At 37.8% G+C, this 20,833-nt stretch overlaps 1 protein-coding gene across 7 annotated transcripts in view; it reads left to right on the top strand.

Annotated features, from left to right (window-relative positions):
- The window catches only part of RASGEF1B (RasGEF domain family member 1B), a 623,038-nt gene extending 602,695 nt beyond the window's left edge, over nt 1-20,343 (top strand). For all 7 annotated transcript variants that reach the window (XM_074396345.1, XM_074396343.1, XM_074396344.1 and 4 more), the window contains 8 exons: nt 893-988; nt 1,103-1,205; nt 4,701-4,780; nt 6,120-6,215; nt 11,627-11,722; nt 12,378-12,501; nt 14,608-14,680; nt 18,912-20,343. In XM_074396345.1, the coding sequence (XP_074252446.1) occupies nt 893-988; nt 1,103-1,205; nt 4,701-4,780; nt 6,120-6,215; nt 11,627-11,722; nt 12,378-12,501; nt 14,608-14,680; nt 18,912-18,936 (693 nt within the window). In that variant the 3' untranslated portion in view covers nt 18,937-20,343. The remainder of the gene's footprint in view (nt 1-892; nt 989-1,102; nt 1,206-4,700; nt 4,781-6,119; nt 6,216-11,626; nt 11,723-12,377; nt 12,502-14,607; nt 14,681-18,911) is intronic.
- Nucleotides 20,344-20,833: the final 490 nt, after the last annotated feature.

Below are 20,833 nucleotides of genomic sequence, written 5' to 3'. Positions count from 1 at the left end.
CCGAGATCGCGCCATTGCACTCCAGCCTGGGTAACAAGAGTGAAACTTCGTCTCAAAAAAAAAAAAAAAAAAAAGAATGTTTTTCTCCTGGTGACCTGGAAGCATTTTGAATTGTTAGGCAAAGACTCCAACACCCGCGGATGAAAGCCGCCTTCTGGGAATAGGGGCAACAGCTGTTTTCCAGCCTTAGAATAGTTTCTCCTAATACAGGAAGTGAAGAATTTGTTTTGCAGTAGAAAGCTCGTGGACTTTTTGTTTGTTTCATTTGGAAGAAAGGAAAGAGGGCTGTAATTAGCCTCTTCAAGCTACCCTTGAACTTCAAGTTGAGATTAACTTTTTTGCCCTTGAACAATGTGTTACTCACCCTACTAAAGACCATAATGGTATAGACTTCTGTTTATGTACTTGGAAGATATTTAGTTTGTTGCAACATCCTGTTCTAAAATTTTGTCCTATGCTTAATTTTAAGAGAAAGTTTTCTACTCTGTACTCTTAGCCACTTTTTGCTGTGTTAATAGCAGTCGGTATTTGCACTCTATTAACTGGGTCAAGATTGTTTTGGAATGCAGCCAGAACTCTTCCTCTGAATTGTGTTTCTGAAGACACAATCCAGACTAACTTAGTTTCTTGAGAAGGGAGGTAAGGACACTTTTATAAATGCATCAGAGTACATTTCTAGACCTCAGGTGTTTCACTGGACTATCCTAAACGACTTTGGTATTTCTGTAAGGATATTGAAGAATGCTAGTGGTTGTCTTTCTCTTTCTCTTGTTCTAAAAAGCTTTCCTAATCTATAAACTGAGAATACAGGTTTGTATTTTACAAAATGAGAGAGAGCCTAATCCATTCTTTTTTTTCTCTAACTCATCTGTTTACTTTGTTTTCTCTAAAGAGTTGCTACAGTGAACGGAAGAAAACACGAAACTTAGAAGCTTATGTGGAATGGTTTAACCGCCTCAGCTACTTGGTTGCTACAGAAATCTGTATGGTGAGGAAATGAGTTTTCTGTCTCCTAGCTCTTAGTATTATATTTTTATACTTACTTTAGAACTGTTGGGCCTTCATATTGGGTAACTGCCCTCTATTGTCTTTTTCTGTACAGCCCGTTAAGAAAAAGCACCGAGCAAGAATGATTGAGTATTTCATTGATGTAGCTCGGGAGTGTTTTAACATTGGCAACTTCAATTCCTTGATGGCGATAATCTGTGAGTATTTTGTGGAGGATACATGTCCTTTATCTTTACAGATCCTGTAAAATGACCAATGGAAAATTTGCAAATAATATGGTTTTTTAAATAGAGACTGTAGTTTTTAATCCTGAGTTATTTCAGAATGTCCAAAATGCTTTAAATAGTCAAGGGGGCACAAGTAACTGTAACAATCTTTATTAAAGTATGCAAGAATTACTGGAATGTTTTAAGTTAACCTCAGCTAAATATTCATCATCTACAAAGGCTTATAGGTAAGATATTTGTCTAAACAAATAGTTTTAAAAAGTATTTGGGCAGCTTGCATATCAAGTATTATAGAAATAATGATCCAAGACAAAATTATCTGATTCCTTGGACAAGAGGGTGGGCTAAGAAACTGGCACATTTTCTAACTGTTCAGGCCTTCTGGTACTTATCACCCAAAGACCTTATACTCTGGTATACAAACTCACACCTCTATGTCATGGAGGTTTTAAATAAGAGGCCATGTTTCTTTCCTTTCATTCTATAAATACAAGATGTGTTGTAACGGTATGTCTTGGATGTCCCAATTTATACCTGTTGTCTTGCCATAATTATTGGTAATAGCTTTTGATAATAGCTCTTTCATTAAAAAGTGTCCTAGTTTGTATGATCAATTATATGGCCATCTTACAAATCGTAGGTGCCCAATATACATTGGAATACAAGAATAGGCCAGGCGTGGTGGCTCATGCCTGTAATCTCAGCACTTTGGGAGGCCGAGGTGGGCAGATCACTTTATCCTGGTCAACATGGTGAAACCATGTCTCTACTAAAAATACAAAAATTAGCTGGGCATCATGGTACGTGTCTATAATCCCAGCTACTCAGGAGACTAAGGCAGGAGAATCACTTGAACCAGGGAGTCGGAGGTTGCAGTGAGCCAAGATTGTGCCACTGCACTCCAGCCTGGCGACAGATTGAGAGTCAGTCTAAAAAAAGAAGGGAGTTGAGGTCTTTTTGGAGGATCAGTTTGAAGCTAGAGAGTCTACCAAATTTAATTCAAGCATCTTGACCTAATAAATTCTCCCTTCTACCAATTTATTTTTCCATTTTAAAAATATATATCGGGGCCGGGCGCGGTGGCTCAAGCCTGTAATCCCAGCACTTTGGGAGGCCAAGGCGGGTGGATCACGAGGTCAAGAGATTGAGACCATTCTGGTCAACCTGGTGAAACCCTGTCTCTACTAAAGATACAAAAAATCAGCTGGGCATGGTGGCACGTGCCTGTAATCCCAGCTACTCAGGAGGCTGAGGCAGGAGAATTGCTTGAACCCAGGAGGCAGAGGTTGCGGTGAGCTGAGATCGCGCTATTGCACTCCAGCCTGGGTAACAGAGCGAAACTCCGTCTCCAAATATATATATATATATATATATATATATATATATATATATATATATATATAATTTTCCTTTTCTCTCCCCCCATTAAAAATACTGGCCAGGTCTCAACTCATTTTCTCATTATTTATCTGACTAGCTTCATGAAAATAGCAAGTGGAAAGATTATCTGAATCAGGGACTGAAAGGCCCACAGTCTAGATAATAGATTACTTAATTTCCCTTTTATACTAGTAAGAAAATGTCAAGGCAAGCCATAGCATCAGAGAAAATACTTGTAATACATAGAACTGGCAAATAACTTGTATCCAAAATCTACAAAGAATTCTGCAAATCAATAAAAAGACAAATAACCCAGTGAAAAAAAGGGTAAAAGACTGAAACAGATATGCCATGCAAGAAGATACTGTAAATAATGGCTAATGAGTATCTGAAATGAGGTTCCACATTATTAGTCATCAGAGAAATACAAATTAAAGCAAAATATTAACATCATTTCATATGCTAGAATGAAGAAAATTTTATAAACTGGTTACACCAAGTAGTGTTGAAGATGCGGAACAAGTGGGGCTTTTATTATACATTACTGGCAGAAGTAAAAATGGTACTACTACTTTGGAAAGCTGTTCAGTGGTTTCTTACAAGGTTAAACATTTCTGCCCTGTAGTGCAGATATTGCACACACCTATTTACTCCATAAAAATGCAAACACATGTCCACAGGAAAATTTGTAACAGAACTGAGCTTTATTCATAATTGCCCAAAATTGGAAACAATCCAAATGCCCATTTACAAGTGAATGGCTAAATAAATTGTGGCATATTAATATAATGAAATACTGTTCAGCAATAAAAATGAACAATTGATACATATAAGTAACATGGATGAATTTCAGCATCATGTTGTGCAAAATAAGCCAGACACAAGAGTAGGTACAGTATGATTTCATTGATCCGAAGTTCTAGGACAGGTGAAAAGAATTGGTGGTTTTAGACAGCCACTGATTTCTGTGGTGGTGGGGAGGTGTGGAGCTTGATTAGAAGAAGGTCCAAATGAGCTTTCTGGGATGATGAAATGTGCTACTATATCTTGATTGGAGTAGGGATACACGGTCTTATACATTAGTCAAAATTCATCCAATTATGTGTTTAAGATCTGTATATTTTTTTGTATGTAAATTGTAACTCAGGAAGAAATCTCCCAATTCTGGTCCTTAAAATATGAATGTTGGGTGGCGTGGAATTAGTATATGTATTCATTTAGGCTAGTGTGGGATCCTTTTCTGTACAACAGCCCCTGTAATATTTTTCTGAATAGTTATAATACATAAAGTAACATTCAGGAGAGGCAGCATGGCGTGTTGGAGTGAGTGTGGATTATGGTGTTGGCTCCGTGTGAGCTTCCATCTCTGTTACCTGTTAACTGGATATCCTTGGGAAAATTTCTGGAATTTCAGCATATTCTTGTAGGAATTCCCTGGAACTTCAGCATATTCTTGTAGGAATGTCGAGGGGATATATGAGATAATATACGCAAAACATGGTTGACACATTAGTTTCTAGGTCAGGGGTCAGCAAACTACAACCTGTGGGTCATATATGGCCCACCACTGATTTCTTTATGGCCAGTGAGCTAAGAATGGTTTTTATCTTTTTAAATGATCAAAAAAAAATTAAAAGAATAGTATTAATATTTCTAATGTCACTGTAAGATTAATTCAGATTTCAGTGTACATAAAGTCCCATTGGAACACAACCATGACCATTTGTTTATGTAGTTGTCTACATAACTGGATTGTGGCTGTTTTTGCACCACAGTGATGATGTCTTGTAGCCATGACATAGACCATATGGACTGCAAAGCCTTAAATGCTTACTATCTTTCCCTTCATAGAGAAAGTCTGTTCACCTCTGTATAGAGTAAATGATAGCATTTATGCTGTTTTCGATTCAGGGAGAATTTGCAAAAAAAAAAAAAAAAAAAAAGTTACAAAATTGGAGTTTGTTATTTACAAATTTTAGAATTTTCACTTAGTAATGAATGCTTTTTAGAAGTGTATGTTTACGATTTTTCTTATTTCTCTCTTTCAATTTTCCTTTTTTCTCCCCCTCCATTTCAAATGGGAAGCTGGTATGAATATGAGCCCAGTTTCTCGACTAAAAAAAACTTGGGCCAAAGTGAAGACTGCAAAATTTGACATTCTTGAGGTATGTAAAACTGATGTTTTTCTGTAAGTAACACTTTACACTTGGAAAGTGGGATTCTTTTATGTGTCTTGCCTCTCCATCAGACACTACAACAGAGGAAAAAGCCCATGTATCCTTACAGACTCAGGGAAAGGAAAGTGGGTAGAATTGGAGGGGAAAATAAATCAGGTTTTGTACTAGTTGTTTCATAGGTAGACATGTCCATTCTGAAGGTTAATTGACTGGGGAAATAGTGACCTGTCAGTCACATCACCTTAAATGCCAGAATGGAATTTTGGTCCTAAGCAGTTGAGAGTTTTACTTCACTGTGAGCCTATTAGCTTCATTATCTTCAAGAGTTCCCTATCCCTGTAGTAACATTTATTCATCATCCTTTCAGCAAATTTAGCTGACCTGTAAAAAAAAGCCCTTCCCTTACTAACCTTCTGAGGATAGTAAGAATTTTGGGCCAGGTGCAGTGGCTTACGCCTAGCACCTTGGGAGACTGAGGCAGGAGGATCACCTGAGCTCAGGAATTCAAGACCAGCCTGGGCAACATGGCAAAACCCCATCTCTATGAAAAATACAAAAAACTTAGTCAGGCGTGGTGGCACATGCCTGTAGCTCCAGCTGCTTGCAGGGCTGAGGCAGGAGAATTACTTGAGCCTGGAAGGTGGAAGCTGCAGTGAGCCAAGATCACACCACTGCACTACAGCCTGGGTGACAAAGTGAGACCCTGTCTCAAAAAAAAGAAACAAAATTGTGTACAAGAGTTTGTGTTTTTGAATCACATTCATCTCAGCACTACTTTGGTGTGTCAGTGCTTTGAACCACTAGCTTTGGAGATAATAGAGAAGTATTCTTTCCCAAATTTTCTCCCAAATTGGAAATTATCATTATATATATTATATCTGATCTATTCATACTACCTAATATGTTTATTTTCCTTCTTGCAAACCTGTGTACTTTGATTTTTTGTGTCTGATTTGTGGCCACAGAGGGTTGGGTCACTATGCATGGCTAACCATCAACAGGCCCATTGACCTTCAGATGCAACCAGGAAATGTTTCTGATGCTGGTGTTTGACTCTTATTAGTTTTACGTCTAAGCTCAACAATTAGCCTGGAAAGAATGTGGTTTAACATTAATGAAGCTGACATCAGCTTGCATAATTACACCAAAACTCAGGAAAGAAAACACTTGTGTAATGTGTGTCATTTGCATTTGTGTGTATGAGAAGGATAAATCATATTCCTACTGAGTTTCCTAACTTATTTTGAATTTTATATATAGCTAAATGTGTGATACAGAAGTTTACAATAAATAAATAAGTTAATATTCTTCTCTCTTTTATCTATAGCATCAGATGGACCCTTCAAGCAATTTCTATAATTATCGAACAGCTCTTCGTGGAGCAGCCCAAAGGTCTTTAACTGCTCATAGTAGCAGAGAAAAGGTATGCACTTAGGGTAGTCTTTCTTGTGGTAGACTTCCTACGTTTTATGCTGAAGTGCTGTGTGAACTACACTGAAGGAAGGTTTTTTACTTGTTGAGATTTAAGAGAGAGACATGTATACTCTAGATATGATAACACTTGCCACACAGAGGAGAATGCTACCAGAAAGTTTGTTAGACTGAATATTGCTGTGTTATTACTACATTACTTAAATAATTACTCTGTAGTGTCTCTTAATTGTGTTTCAAGCAATACATTAAGTCATATGTTAAGATGACTAATAGCATTAGAGAGTAATTTAGTTTAATGGAAAATAGACATTTAAGCTCTGCAAGGTAGCTGACTTAATGTAACCTTTTCTCTTAAAAGAATTAGCTTACCTCCCATGGTTAAGTCATTTATTTTCAGAAAGTAGGTTAGTTACTATAGCATTAGGCATGCAGTTACTAATTGGATTATAGGGGTAGCAGAAAAAGTACAGGGGTAATGTCTGAGAAATTAATGGTCCTTTCTCACTCTATCCTACTCTTAAGTTAGTACCATCTGCATCTACCATATTCTTGATTCTGAGGGTCGTTTCTTGGCACAGTTTTGTTGTCAAATTTCCTTACAGAGGAAGGATAAGCTGTTTCAACATTTGGCAGTCATGTTATTTGAGAAGTGAATACTTGGTCAGGGTAACTGGGTTAATGAAGGTTGCTTGATAGAGGTTATTTTTGATTTAGATTCCATCCGTCTTTTAACTTAAACTATATCTTTCACAAATAAAAGAAAATGAGGTAAAAAAAAAAAAAAACATTTCACGGCTTCCCAATCACTTCCCCTGAAAAAGCTTCAGCCTCAGTGATCTAAAAGAAAAATAAACACAAAACCCCACCTTCTATAAATGCTAGTGTGGTTTTCAATCAGATCTGAAATAGCAGTTCTAATAATGTTTGAGGGATATTGTAAATACTTCAACTTTTTTTCTTTAAATAAAGAAACTTACAGGATCAGCGAGGGTATGAAGCAGAGGTGATAGTCTTATGTAGCCTTATAGCGTTTGCCAGCTTTTAAGTTTTACTTGCCCAATCCCAGTACTTTTGTGATTAGATTGAGAAAAAAATCTAATAAGAGGTCTTTAAAGCTTCAGACAATGAGCACATGTGGGAGGATTGCAGCACACTGATGAGTAAGTCCACTGAAGCAGCTGTACGTGGCTCATTCCCCTTCTCTGTGATGCAGGGCAGGCAGGGCTCTCTCTCTGCATGGGCTTCAGTGAGGGCTTGGTGGGCTCTGCCTTAGTGAGGAGGCTGTGGAATCGTATCTGTGAGTGGGGAGCTGCAGCGTTGGCCAAAGAAATTCTGAAGTGCAACCCCTCCAAAATATCTCAGTTGTGGAATTCCAAGTTTTTTTTTTTTTTTCTAGAAAAAGTCCCAAGTATTTACCCTTTACATCATTTAATAAATTGTATCTGCTTTAGTTTAGTTTTGTTTTAAACAGGTTCTACACAAACATATAAATTTTCCTCTGTAGTTCATAAAACAAATGAAATCACAACCATTCGATTATTAAAAAGTCAAGAAACAATAGATGCTGGTGAGGCTGTGGAAAAATAGGAATACGTTTACACTGTTGGTGGGAATGTAAATCAGTTCAACGTAATTTACATAATTGTGGAAGACAGTATGGCTATTCCTCAATGATCTAAATTTAGAAATACTATTTGACCCAGCAATCTCATTACTGGGTATCTATCCAAAGGAATATAAATCATTCTGCTATGAAGACACATGCCCATATATGTTTATTGCAGCAGTATTTATAATAGCAAAGACATGGAACCAGCCGAAATGCCCATCAATGATAGACTGGATAAAGAAAATGTGGTACATATATACCATGGAATACTATGCAGCCATAAAGTAGAATGAGATCACATCCTTTGCAGGAACATGGATGAAGCTAGGCGCCATCATCCTCAGCAAACTAGTGCAGGAACGAAAAACCAAACACATGGTTCTCATTTATAAGTGGAAGTTGAACAATGAGATCACATGGACACAGGGAGGGGAACAGCACAAAACTAGGGCCAGTAGGAGGCTGGGGAAAAGGGGAGGGAGAGCATTAGGATAAACACCTAATGCATATGGGGCTTAAAACCTAGATGACGGGTTGATAGGTGCAGCAAACCACCATGACACATGTATACCTAGGTAACAAACCTTTACGTTCTGTACATGTATCCCAGAACTTAAAGTAAAATTTAAAAAAAAAAATCACAGCTATATTTTTTTAAAATGCCATCTCTTTTTACAGTTAGTCTCAAAGACGTAAGAATGAAAGCATTTGTAGTTAAATCCGTCTTTGATTCAAGAAAATTGAGATTCTTTTTTCTCTTTCAAGCTAAGGGAGGACTTACTTTATTTCAAAGTAATTTACTATTTTACAGGGTTGCAGGCTACATAACTAGAGTAATAGAATCTTTGGTATTCTTTTAAATCTCAAGTTGTGTGGTCAAAGTGGCATATCTCTGGGTACTTAATATAGAACAAATCAAATGTGTATTCCACACAGCAGCCCTTAAATGTCCTTTAAATAGCTGGGGGGTTTTTTGTGGGTACTCGTGTCTCCAGATTTTTAACCATTCCTCATATGATTACATGGCTTTCAATATTCTTGCCATTCCAATTCTGCTCCTGTTAACTTACTTGGTCCTGTTTATCAGCATTCATTTCTAGGTGTGGAACTGATAAAAACCCTTATGGTATAGTAGCTGGGTTTCTGAAGTAAGAATATTTTGAAAGGAAATTCGAAAATATTATTACTTGGGGAGTTCTCCCACTAAAAACATCATTGACAAGACCTTCAGAAAAATAAACTTCTGTTTTCTCCTACTAATAATATGTACATTCACTTAGCTCATGGAAATCTGGAGTCCTTAAAATCTGATTTTTCACCATATTAGATTTGTATAGGGGCTACAGATCTGAAGGCAGTCATCCATGAATAAATAAGAAGTTGAAACTTGTGAGACTTCTTTCTTGCATATGGGCATAAGGAACAGAACAGTAAACACAATATTTTAAAAGTTATAACTAAGTAAGATTAGTTTTATTTCTATTTCAGTGAACGAGTGATTGAGATAGTCAATAGTGGAGCATCTTGCAGGCACCCCTGAATGCAAAAATCATGTAAGGTATAGCCTCTGCCACCTAGAATTTATAATCCAGCTATAGTCACATGGTATGAATTTATGAGAAGTTTAAATATCAATAAGAAACACCACATGATCTCACAGCTCAGCACCAAAGAATGGAAAACAGAAATAAAGTTCTTGTTTAAAAGCTGCTACAATATACAGATATTACACCTTGATAATAATTTTCTTGTTTCCCTGGGGCTGTCTTACGATGATGTATTCTTATTTATCCTCCAAGTGCATATTCACCTTGGATACAGTAGCACAGAGGCAGACATAGATAGTATGGAGATGAATGAGTATGGCTATCTTCCAGTAAAGCTCTATGGCTGCTGTCATTTGAATTTCATATAATTTTCATGCATCTTGAAATACTTTTTAGACTTTTTAGCTACTTACAAATGTAAAATGTGTAGCTCCTAGGTCATAAAACAGAGGCCTGAGGGCCACAGTTTGCCAGCTCCTAGCTTATACCACCAGTAAATTCTGAAGCCAAATTTTTTACTGTTGTTTGACAGCATCCAAAGTCCAGCATTCCCATTCACAAATAGTCTTTCACAGAGGCAAGGTTCAGTTGTACTTTCATTATTGTTACTGTGCTGTTTAGTTCTAACATAATGGAAAATAGACAATCATATTAGAAGGAAAGGTAATGAGATTTTTATTAATGTGGCTTTAGAGACTTTAAAAGATAAATGTTTAAAAGTATATTTAGGTGAGATGTCGAAACTGAAGATGCATTTTGGTTATTTTCAGAAATCAGTGAAACGAAAGTAATCAAAACTTGTTTCTTAAATGACTTTGGGGAAAATCTGAATTTTTCCTTAGAAGGGAATAGATACTTAATATTTTTGTGTGGGAGCCCAAAAGTATGTTTTCCTGTTCACTTTATATAGAAGTAGCACCTGAGTCATAAGCTTAGGAAACTTCAAAGATCTGACCTTGGGGAAAAAAGATAGGTGCATGATCAGTGTTTAGTGCATTTTTACATTGTAGGAAATTTAGTCTTCAAAAATATGTTGAAATTTGAGAGAAAGTGGAAATTACTGTATGTGAGCCTTTATCTCTGTTTCTTGTGGGTTTAGTATGATTTGGGGTACTTACTGTGAGATTATTGCTTTAGGTTAATTAATTAAATGCCACCTCATCAAGTCAAAGAATTCAGATGGGAAAGTATTTTTAAAGGTTTATTGTTTTTAAACAACCATTAATTTTAATTTATACATTCGTATTTCCTCCTCCACCTGAGGCACATTTGTCTCAAAACATATTGCGCAAGGTACTTCTTAGGTGATTTCCCATGAGAGCAGGTGCTAACTTGTTCTGTCATACACCGGACAGGTTTACAGTAGAAAGTTTGTAGCAACTATTCTAAAACCTTGAGCTCTCACATTATCTTGAGGAATGTCTTCAAGAGTAAATAAAATGTCCATCTAAAAAAACCATTTATCTTAAATGTAGACATGTAATAATAAGTAGTACAGCTTCTAGCAGGGAGATGGATCATGCATCTTAAAATATTGGTACATGGCTGGGCTTGGTGATTCATGCCTGTAATCTGGCCACTTTGGGAGGTGAGAAAGAGGATTGCTTGACCCCAGGAGTTCAAGACTAGCCTGGGCAACATAATGAGACTCTATCTCTGCGGAAAATTTTAAAAAGTTAGCTGGGTGTGGTGGTACGTGTCTGTAGTCCCAGTTGCTTAGGCTGAGACTAGAGGATCACTTGAGCCCAAGAGTTCAAGGCTACAGTGAGGAATGATTGCACCAGTGCACTCCAGCCAGGGTGACAGAGCAGGACCTTGTCTCTAAAAAAATAAAAATTGGTGCCTGCAATGATAGATACTCCATTAACATCTTGCTGAGGGGTTGCTAAATGAAGGCTAGAGTTCTTTTAGGTATTTTTTTCTTTTATAATAGCTAGAGTTTTCAGATTTTATTGCATACTACTGCATTAAGAAAAATTAGGAAAAATTGTAATAAAAGTACTAACCTATTCACTTCCTGATGAATACTTGTCCTTGCTGTCCTTTGGTTATAAATAGCAGTTGTATTGTAAGCAAAATAAGGAAAGAAACTGCAGTTGTGTAAGAAACAAAACACTGAACCTTAATTATTTGTGGCCTTTCATATAATCAGAACTTAATGTTGTTCATTTATCTCCTGTATTCTTTTACGTGAGGCTAAATATTTGTTCGCCCAGACAAACCAGTATCTTTTGTTTCCCCTAGATTGTGATACCATTCTTCAGTCTCTTAATCAAAGATATTTATTTCCTCAATGAGGGTTGTGCCAACCGCCTTCCCAATGGCCATGTCAATTTTGAGGTGAGTGTGATAAAGTAGGATACAAAAATTCGAGCACAAGGATAGGGGCAGCTTTTCCAACACTGCATTCCAGGCCAGGCAGCCAAAGCCAGTTCTGCAGTTTCAGTACAAATTATCTCTTTCTATATTATTTTGCAAGAAATTAACAATAGCAAATAGAAGAGAGCAGCTGCACCATTATGATGATGATGATTACTATTTGGCAGAATTTGAGTAAATATTTATATGTCACAAATATAGTTTTATTAAATTAAGAAAACCATATAATCCAGAAGATTAAATACCAGAAAGGAACTGACTGCAGTGGCTCACCCTGTATACCAGTGCTTGAGGCCAGGAGTTTGAAACGAGCTTGGGTAACAGTGAGATACTATCTCTACAAAAAAATTGAAATACTAGCTAGTTGTGGTGATTTGCACCTGTAGTCCCTGCTGCTTGGGAGGCTGAGGCTGGAGGGTTGCTTGAGCCCAGGAGTTTGAGGTTGCAGTGAGCTATGATTGCACCACTATATTCCAGCTTTGGTGACAGAATGAAACACTGTCTGTTTACAAAAAAAAAAAGAAAAAAGGAATTATTTCAAATGAAATTGCCTCTCCTAAGTTCATAATTTTTTTTTATGATCACCTTTATATTCTTTTTTACAATTACCTTCCAGAAATTTTGGGAACTGGCCAAACAAGTGAGTGAATTTATGACATGGAAACAAGTGGAGTGTCCATTTGAGAGGGACCGGAAGATCTTGCAGTATCTACTCACAGTACCAGTCTTCAGTGAAGATGGTAAGTCCATTCAATGGCAGCTACCACTAACATCCCCAAATCCTTTATTTAGGAAATTAGTATAGAAATGCAGGCCAGGCGCGGTGGCTCAAGCTTGTAATCCCAGCACTTTGGGAGGCCGAGGCGGGTGGATCACGAGGTCGAGAGATCGAGACCATCCTGGTCAACATGGTGAAACCCCGTCTCTACTAAAAATGCAAAAAATTAGCTGGGCATGGTGGCACGTGCCTGTAATCCCAGCTACTCAGGAGGCTGAGGCAGGAGAATTGCCTGAACTCAGGAGGCGGAGGTTGCGGTGAGCCGAGATCGTGCCATTGCACTCCAGCCTGGGTAACAAGAGCGAAACTCCATCTCAAAAAAAAAAAAAAAAAAAAAGAAATGGATGGTTACTCATATATTAATGAGGCCTGTCCTCTGATCTGTTCCATGTTAAGAGTTTTCTATTTCACAGAAAATGTATGATTTGTCCCTAAAATATTTGCACTGAATATTCACCTACGAACAGTATGTTTCTGTGTTTAAGCATTCTTTATAATACCACATCTACAAAGTTATGGGCACAAATGGGGTTATCAAAAAGTTTCTTTTTCTTGTTTGGGCTTACTTGAATAGACAAGGTATTTTATGTTATGTTGATAGTCAATGTAATTTGAAGAAAAAAAAAAAGATAGTAAATTGCTATACCCTGCTGTTGAAGAAAGTACTGGAACGTTTTGACCTGTTAAAACATTAACAGGGAGTTGAAGCAGAAACAGTGATTGAATAGATACAGAAAAAAATCATCAGAAGTCTGCTCATAAAATAGATATTTTGATTTGTTATATATCCTAATATTATAGAAATTAATAGCACCCATTAATTTCTCATAGTAGATTAGTAGTGTTTACAATAATGACTGAATAACTTTTTTTTTTTTTTTTTTTTTTTTTTTTTTTGAGACAGCAACTCGCTCTGTCACCCAGGCTGGAATGAAGTGGCAGAATCCCAGCTCGCTGCAGCCTAAACCTCCTGGGCTCAAGTAGTCCTCCCACATTAGCCTTCTAGATAGCTGGGAGTACAGGCATACACCACCATGCTCCGTTGATTTTTTTTTTTTTTTTTTTTTGAGATGGAGTTTTGCCTTTGTTGCCCAGGCTTGGAGTGCAATGGTACAGTCTCAGCTCACTGCAACCTCCGTACCCCCGGGTTCAGTTGATTCTCCTGTCTCAGCCTCCTGACTAGCTGGATTACAGGTGCATGTCACCATGCCCAGATAATTTTGTACTTTTAGTAGAGATGGGGTTTCTCCATGTTGGTCAGGCTGGTCTCCAACTCCTGACCTCAGGTGATCTGCTTGCCTCGGCCTCCCAAAGTGCTGGGATCACAGGCATGAGCCACTCTGCCTGGCTTCCTTTTTTTTTTTTTTTTTTTTTTTTTTTTTTAATTTCTTGTAGAGACAGGATTTTGCCATGTTGCCCGGGCTGGTCTTCAACTACTGGGCTTATGTGATCTGCCCAACTTAGCTTCTTAGAGTGCTGAGATTATGCCACCACACCCAGCCAGGAGGACATTTTGAATTAATATCACCTATGCCAGAGGGGATTTGATTGTTTTTAATCTCTGTGTAAAGAGGATTAATAACAAACATTTGAATTTTTAAATGAAGAGTCTTTCTGCTTTAAATAGGAAGGAAAATATGAGAATGATAGAAAATTGGCCTAGAGAACCTGGCTTTTTACCCAGTAAAGGGTTTAAAAAACAAAAACAAAAACAAAAGAACAAAACAACTCAGGCTACCAGGAAACAACTCCCACGCCTTTCTTTGTAAAGAAAGTAAGTCTGAGTGTATGATAGTATCATATGACTTGCATTTTATACGCTTTTTTTGCCTCATACATTCTTAGGTAATTAAGTGCCTTTTTGGCCTAAAAGGCCTTGGGATTTCATTGACATGGTCCATCAGAGGCAAAGTGATATTCTGTGTTGAAGCTTCTTGGTCATGATTTGATATTTTGAAGAGTATTTTGCTGTGGGGTTTGGCTCAAGTTGAACAAGGGATGGATGGTGGTAGATAATATATCAGGAGAAGGCTTTAATGTTACTGCACTTTCTTTTGGTTGATTGTAGCTCTCTACTTGGCTTCTTATGAAAGTGAAGGACCTGAAAATCATATAGAGAAAGACAGATGGAAGTCTTTAAGGTGGGTCTCATTCTTCTCCTTGCTGCCCAAGTCTGAAGGAAATTGGTTTTACTTGAAGAAAGCCACATGCGTTATATGGGAAGCCGCTGTCATCTGTTCCAACTCATGTGTACTTCATCTCTTGTACACCAAACCTTTGTGGCTCAGAATTCTCACTGCTGACATTCTGCTTTATTACCTTTCATTTTTATACTGGCAGATACATAGTGACTATTCTTTTTTCTCTCCTATTATTTAATAGAATGAGGAACTGAACCATAGTATGGTTAAAAAAAAAAAGAAATGCATTAACTAATTTTCTTTCTCTAAAACATGAGAAGTTCAGACTTTATTTCCAAATAGTTATTCAAACATAAATTTTTTTGACCTGAGATTTTAAAAAAAAGATGCACCGGTAGGCTTTATATAGTTGGGTTTGCCACCTTCCAGGTGGATCTCAGTCCCCTCTTTGAGAGAGTTGGGACTTCAGACATAATCTAGAGATTTTTCAGATTTACAACTTTTGCTATTCTATGAGTATTTTTGAACAAAACTAGAATAGGATTAGATTTGTATTTTAAGCATTTGAGATACTTTAATAGGAAGAAAGCAGCCCAAGAAATAGTATAATATAATCAAAATTGTTATCATTATATTTTCATTTTTGTTTTTTGTTTTGTTTTTTTTGAGACGGAGTTTCACTCTTGTTACCCAGGCTGGAGTGCAATGGCGCGATCTCGGCTCACCGCAACCTCCGCCTCCTGGGTTCAAGCAATTCTCCTGCCTCAGCCTCCCGAGTAGCGGGGACTACAGGCGCGCGCCACCATGCCCAGCTAATTTTTTGTATTTTTAGTAGAGACGGGGTTTCACCTGTTGATCAGGATGGTCTCGATCTCTTGACCTGGTGATCCACCTGCCTTGGCCTCCCAAAGTGCTGGGATTATAGGCATGAACCACCACGCCCGGCCTTATCATTATATTTTTAATGAGAAACTATGCCTTTTTGTACTAGAGTTTGCAAGCACATTATATATTTTAATGAGAAACTCATTATGCCTTTTTGTACTAGAGTTTGCAAGCACATTTTTCTCTTCCTTTTATGGTCCAAGAATCATTTGAAACCCTTCATTATACTTGATATTAGGCTAGATTTTACAAACCAGGATATCTGAGATATACTTGGTTTTGTGTGGTTGGGTTTGTTTTAAAGGAAAGCTTAGGCCTTCTTTGTACCTTCCCATGATGAGGGATAAGTTATAAAGGGGCATTGGAATTCTTATCCTTAGGACATCATGGTGATTGGTAAAGGATTGAAGATGTTTCTTGTATCCCCAGACAAACATAAAGAAGGTTTGGCCAATGCCTAGAGCCATGGGAATGTAATGGGTTTGTTGGGCTGATACATATAATATATTCCTACATATACAGGCTGATGCCTATATATATTCCTACATGTACAGGCTAATGCCTAATTATATATATATGAATAAAATATATAATTTTGTGCCTAGCAGTGGCACATTTCAATTAAAATTTTATATTACTTTGCATTTGTATTAAAATATTTCACTGTACTATTTCATATTATTCATGTGCAAAACATGAGCTAAGCTCAGAATGCGTATCTTGCTCTATAAGACTTGAGAATTGCTCCTTTTAGTTATCCTTTTTTGATATATTTTGCCTTCCATATGTCTTCTTTCTAATCCTTTATATATTTTTAAAAACATTAAGTTGTGTGGGCTCCCTGGGTATAACTTAGCTTTTGTTACTTTTCTTGTAGATTCTTTTAAAAATTGGTAAGCAGACAGATTGGCTACACATAAATGATATCTGGTATCTGCATTACCTGTGGTCTCCAGATATTTTAAATTAATCCATACCTACCTATGAAATTATTTTCTAGTTCCTGTTATTTTATGACATTACTATTAACTAGTGATTAGATTGGAAAGGTTCGTAAGTCAAAGGTTTGACATTAAAAGCTAAAGATTGAACTATATAATATCTTCCCACATCTGTACTGTTAACATAATATATGCTCTCCTCAATGTCTTCTCCACGACCAGCTGCTTGCATCTTCTGCTGCCAATGTGTTCCTCATGACGTCCAGCTACTTGTGTGTCTGCCTGCTAGGGTCTCGGGTTTTTACAGGCCCAGGATGGGGGTGTGGTGGTCCAGGGTGGTCTTGGGAAATGCAACATTTGGGCAGGAAATGCTTGTCCTCACCTAGGTCCTTGGGGGTGGAGCCCTAGCCAGGGACCCGCCTTTAGACAAGTACCCAGCACTTCCTTCCCTCATTCCATATTATTAAAAGGGACTGTGCTCTTCCTTGCCAGCACTCCCGTATCAGTTGGTTGAAATGAAAGTTATATTCTTTGGTATAAAACACAGTTTCCACGTTAAAATTTTTTTTTAAGGAGTCTTGAAGAATAGCTCCCATCGGTGTTGGTGTTCAAGGCCACACACACTGCCTTTTCCACATCCTATTTGTTCTCATGGCCCAGCTCCAATGCCTCCCCCATCCCTGGCCTGTTTTTTCCCTAGAAAGAGTTTCTCCAGAACTCATACACTCAGGAGGCAATCTTCCTCTCTCGTTACCAGCCATGTGGTTTGTGTAGTGTTTGTGGTTCTTTTCCCGATTGCTGTGTAAGCCCCTTGAGGGCAAGCACAGGTCCTTCCTCTAATGTTTGCCCAGCTCTGGACACAGTATTTTGCTCTCCAGCCCATGCCCCCGTAGTGTCATTCAATGGTACTGGGTTATTACAGGTGTTGGCCAAAGCATAGCAACCACAAAGAAGTTAAAACAAAATCAAACAGCCTATTATAATTTACAAGATACGTATGTTAAGTGGGTACTAAGATGAAGCATAATCATCCCTAGTATTCATGGGGGATTGGTTCCAGGACCTCCTGCAGATACCAAAATCTGAGGATGTTCAAGTCCCTGGTATAATAAAATAGATTGTTTTAAGAAATATTCTTTTTGTATGGCTATCAATCTTACTGAGTCAATACAACATGACCTATTAGGGTAAATTCAAAATAACAAATAAATAGATAATACTTAAATATAACCATACACATCCTCCCCTGTATTTTAAATAATCTCTAGAGTGCTTATAATACCTAATGTAATGTAAATGCTATGTAAATAGTGGTTGTACCATAAATCAACTCTAGTTACTTTTAATATCTACTATAATGTAAATACTACATACGTAGTTGTTATACCATATTACTTGGGAAATAATGACAAGAAAAAAGTCTATAAATATTCAGTACAGACACTTGTTTTTTGTTACAAATATTTTTGATTTGCAGTTGATTGAATCCACAGGTGCAAACCTCACAGATAGAGAGGGCTGGCTGTATTCTGGATTCATTGTACTTACCTGAAAACATTTATACATTAGCTTTAAAGGCAGTAATTTACATAGATGTTTTCCTTGGTAGACCTAGCGGCATTCATTGCAGACACGTAGATTAATCAATAGCAATGACAAATACACCTCTGATGGCAAACACCATTATGTCACCTATTAAACTCTCCCAATGTTCATGGAATGTTTTGTGAAGATGCTTATATCTACCAAGTAAACCCATCTGTGATAACTCATACCTGAAAGCTCTTTATTATTAATGATCTTTGCTTTCTTTTGTTTTTCTTATAATATAAACCTATTCGCCGGGCGCGGTGTCTCAAGCCTGTAATCCCAGCACTTTGGGAGGCCGAGGCGGGTGGATCACGAGGTCGAGAGATCGAGACCATCCTGGTCAACATGGTGAAACCCCGTCTCTACTAAAAATACAAAAAACTAGCTGGGCATGGTGGCGCATGCCTGTAATCCCAGCTACTCAGGAGGATGAGGCAGGAGAATTGCCTGAGCCCAGGAGGTGGAGGTTGCGGTGAGCCGAGATCGTGCCATTGCACTCCAGCCTGGGTAACAAGAGCGAAACTCCGTCTCAAAAAAAAAAAATAATAATAATAATATAAACCTATTCAAGATTTATCTGTTAAACCTCTTGCCATCTCCCTTAATAAATGTTTGTTTTTTTAACTGACTACCAGTTTTCCCAGAGAGCCAATAGGACTTAAAAGCTTGAATTTTTTTTTTCCTTCCTGGTTTGACTTTGTAAAATCAAACTTAAAACACAAGAAAGATAAAATGAGTATCACACAAGGCATTTTCATCCTAGTTCAAGTAGTCTGCTACATTCTGTCTTAGGCTGTGTTGTTTTTATTACTCAGGTCGAGCCTCTTAGGCAGAGTTTAACACATGGGAGCTGCCTGCCTGCTGCTGCTGCTGCTGCTGCTGCTTCCTGCAGATCACTGAAGGGCTGGCCTTTGTTTTCTGGTATCTAGTACTACGAACACTTACGAAGACCCCGAGTCATTGGAGCGCCCCGGTCAGCAAAGCAAGCAAGCTTGCCCAAGACCAGATGGAGAACTTACTTCCTGCAGCTGACAGATAGACTCCGATTTTGTGAGACTGAAATGTTCAGTTAAGACACTTGAGAAAGAATCCTCTAAACATCCCGGCTCTGCACATGATTCATCTCCTGGAATTTCCATGTGAATCACAGCTCTGCACCTGGATGGGGTTTTCTTTTGTGTGTGTTTTGTTAATCTGGTTGAACATTTGCTGCTAATGGGACTTGCCCAGCTGAGTGCTGGCTCTGAGGAAGCCCATGTTCCTTTTGTTAATTTAAATGAAGAAGGGAGTGGAGGGAGAGGATCAAAACCTCCCTAACACCCATCCCCCAGTTTGGATTCCAAACCTCAGCTCAATCAGTATTACCAGGGGTTGTAAGACTGGTTGGAAGCTAACTGTGGACTTTGTTTCCCTTTAGTGTGTGCTGTGTTGTAAATTTTTCTCCGCCCTCCTCCTACAAGGTTTTTGAGTTGGCTGCTGGTTAGCAAACTCCTTTTTACCCATGTAAGTTATTTAATATAATAATGAAGCTCAACACTGTGGTAGGAAAATAGCCACTAGGAAGAAAAAAAAGCAGAGTTTGTCATTGGACTGCTTAACACACTAGGAGGACTTTTTTCTTTTTTTTCTTTTCTTTTTTTTTTTTTTGCCCTTCTGAGCTGTTTACAACTGACCACTGTGTTCTACAGATGTATTTTTCAGTAACTTTTTGTTCCTTAGTTTTCCATGATGCCAATTTTTTTTCTCTTGTAAATTTAAATGAGCTGACTTTAAGGATCTTGGGAAAACTCATGGCTTAATAACAATTTAATTTTTTTTAACTGACTGTTATTTTTCATTACTTTTGGGAGTCTGTGTTGGTAACTAAAGATGTCAACAAAGAATAAATTGGAAAAGTTTCCACCCATCCCCCACTATAGCAGTAAACAAAACAGATGAAAAACACCTTGCTGTTAACTCAGTGGTTATCTAATTGTGAAATCGTTCACCTTGTTAAACATCTAAGTAAGTCTGTAGTCGCTCTGCAAACAGCCATTATATTTATTTACTCTAGGAGAAACTGTAGAGTAGTAATTTGTGCTAATGAAAAAAACAAAATGCCATGTTTAAAACAGATGTATTTGAAAACGTAATGACATGGTTCCAAAAACTAGAGCATGTATGTATGCTGTGCATCATGTCAGCAGACCTAAAATATCCTCAAGTTGTCCCTTTACAACCGTCAATATATTTTACACTCTGCGGCCAGGAGTTGTGGCGTCTTTCTTTGCTTTTATGGATGGAATTGTTGGAGGTGGGCATGGGCTATAATCACAGTGGATCAGTTCAAGAAACTGGCTAAGAATATATCTGAGGAAGTTGCTTTAACAGTGTGTGCATGGGCATTTGTTTTCTAAAAATGAATGATTGTATCATTTGCCAGGCATTTTCTAAGTGTTTTGCATAGATTCATCTCTACTTATTAGGGGTGGAAAGGGGTATACATTAATAGTTACTTATGCAAGGCCACCTAGCTAATGAGAGGCACAAATATTTGAAATGGACCTTCTAATTCCAGACCCTAAGCTTTAAATCACACCACCACAGCATCTCAAACTTCAATATCCTTGCAAATAACCCGGGGATCTTTTTCACATGCAGATGCAGATTCTGTCGGTCCGAGATGGGGCCCAGGGGATGCTGATGCTGCTGGTCCTGGGATCCGCTGAGAGTAGGAAGGCACTTCCGTCTCATGATA

Source organism: Saimiri boliviensis, chromosome 3 (genome assembly GCF_048565385.1).
Source record: "Saimiri boliviensis isolate mSaiBol1 chromosome 3, mSaiBol1.pri, whole genome shotgun sequence".
In the NCBI taxonomy this organism is placed as follows: Eukaryota; Metazoa; Chordata; class Mammalia; order Primates; family Cebidae; genus Saimiri; species Saimiri boliviensis.
The sequence above is the reverse complement of the archived record's forward strand: the minus strand, read 5'-3'. Positions and strand labels throughout refer to the sequence as shown.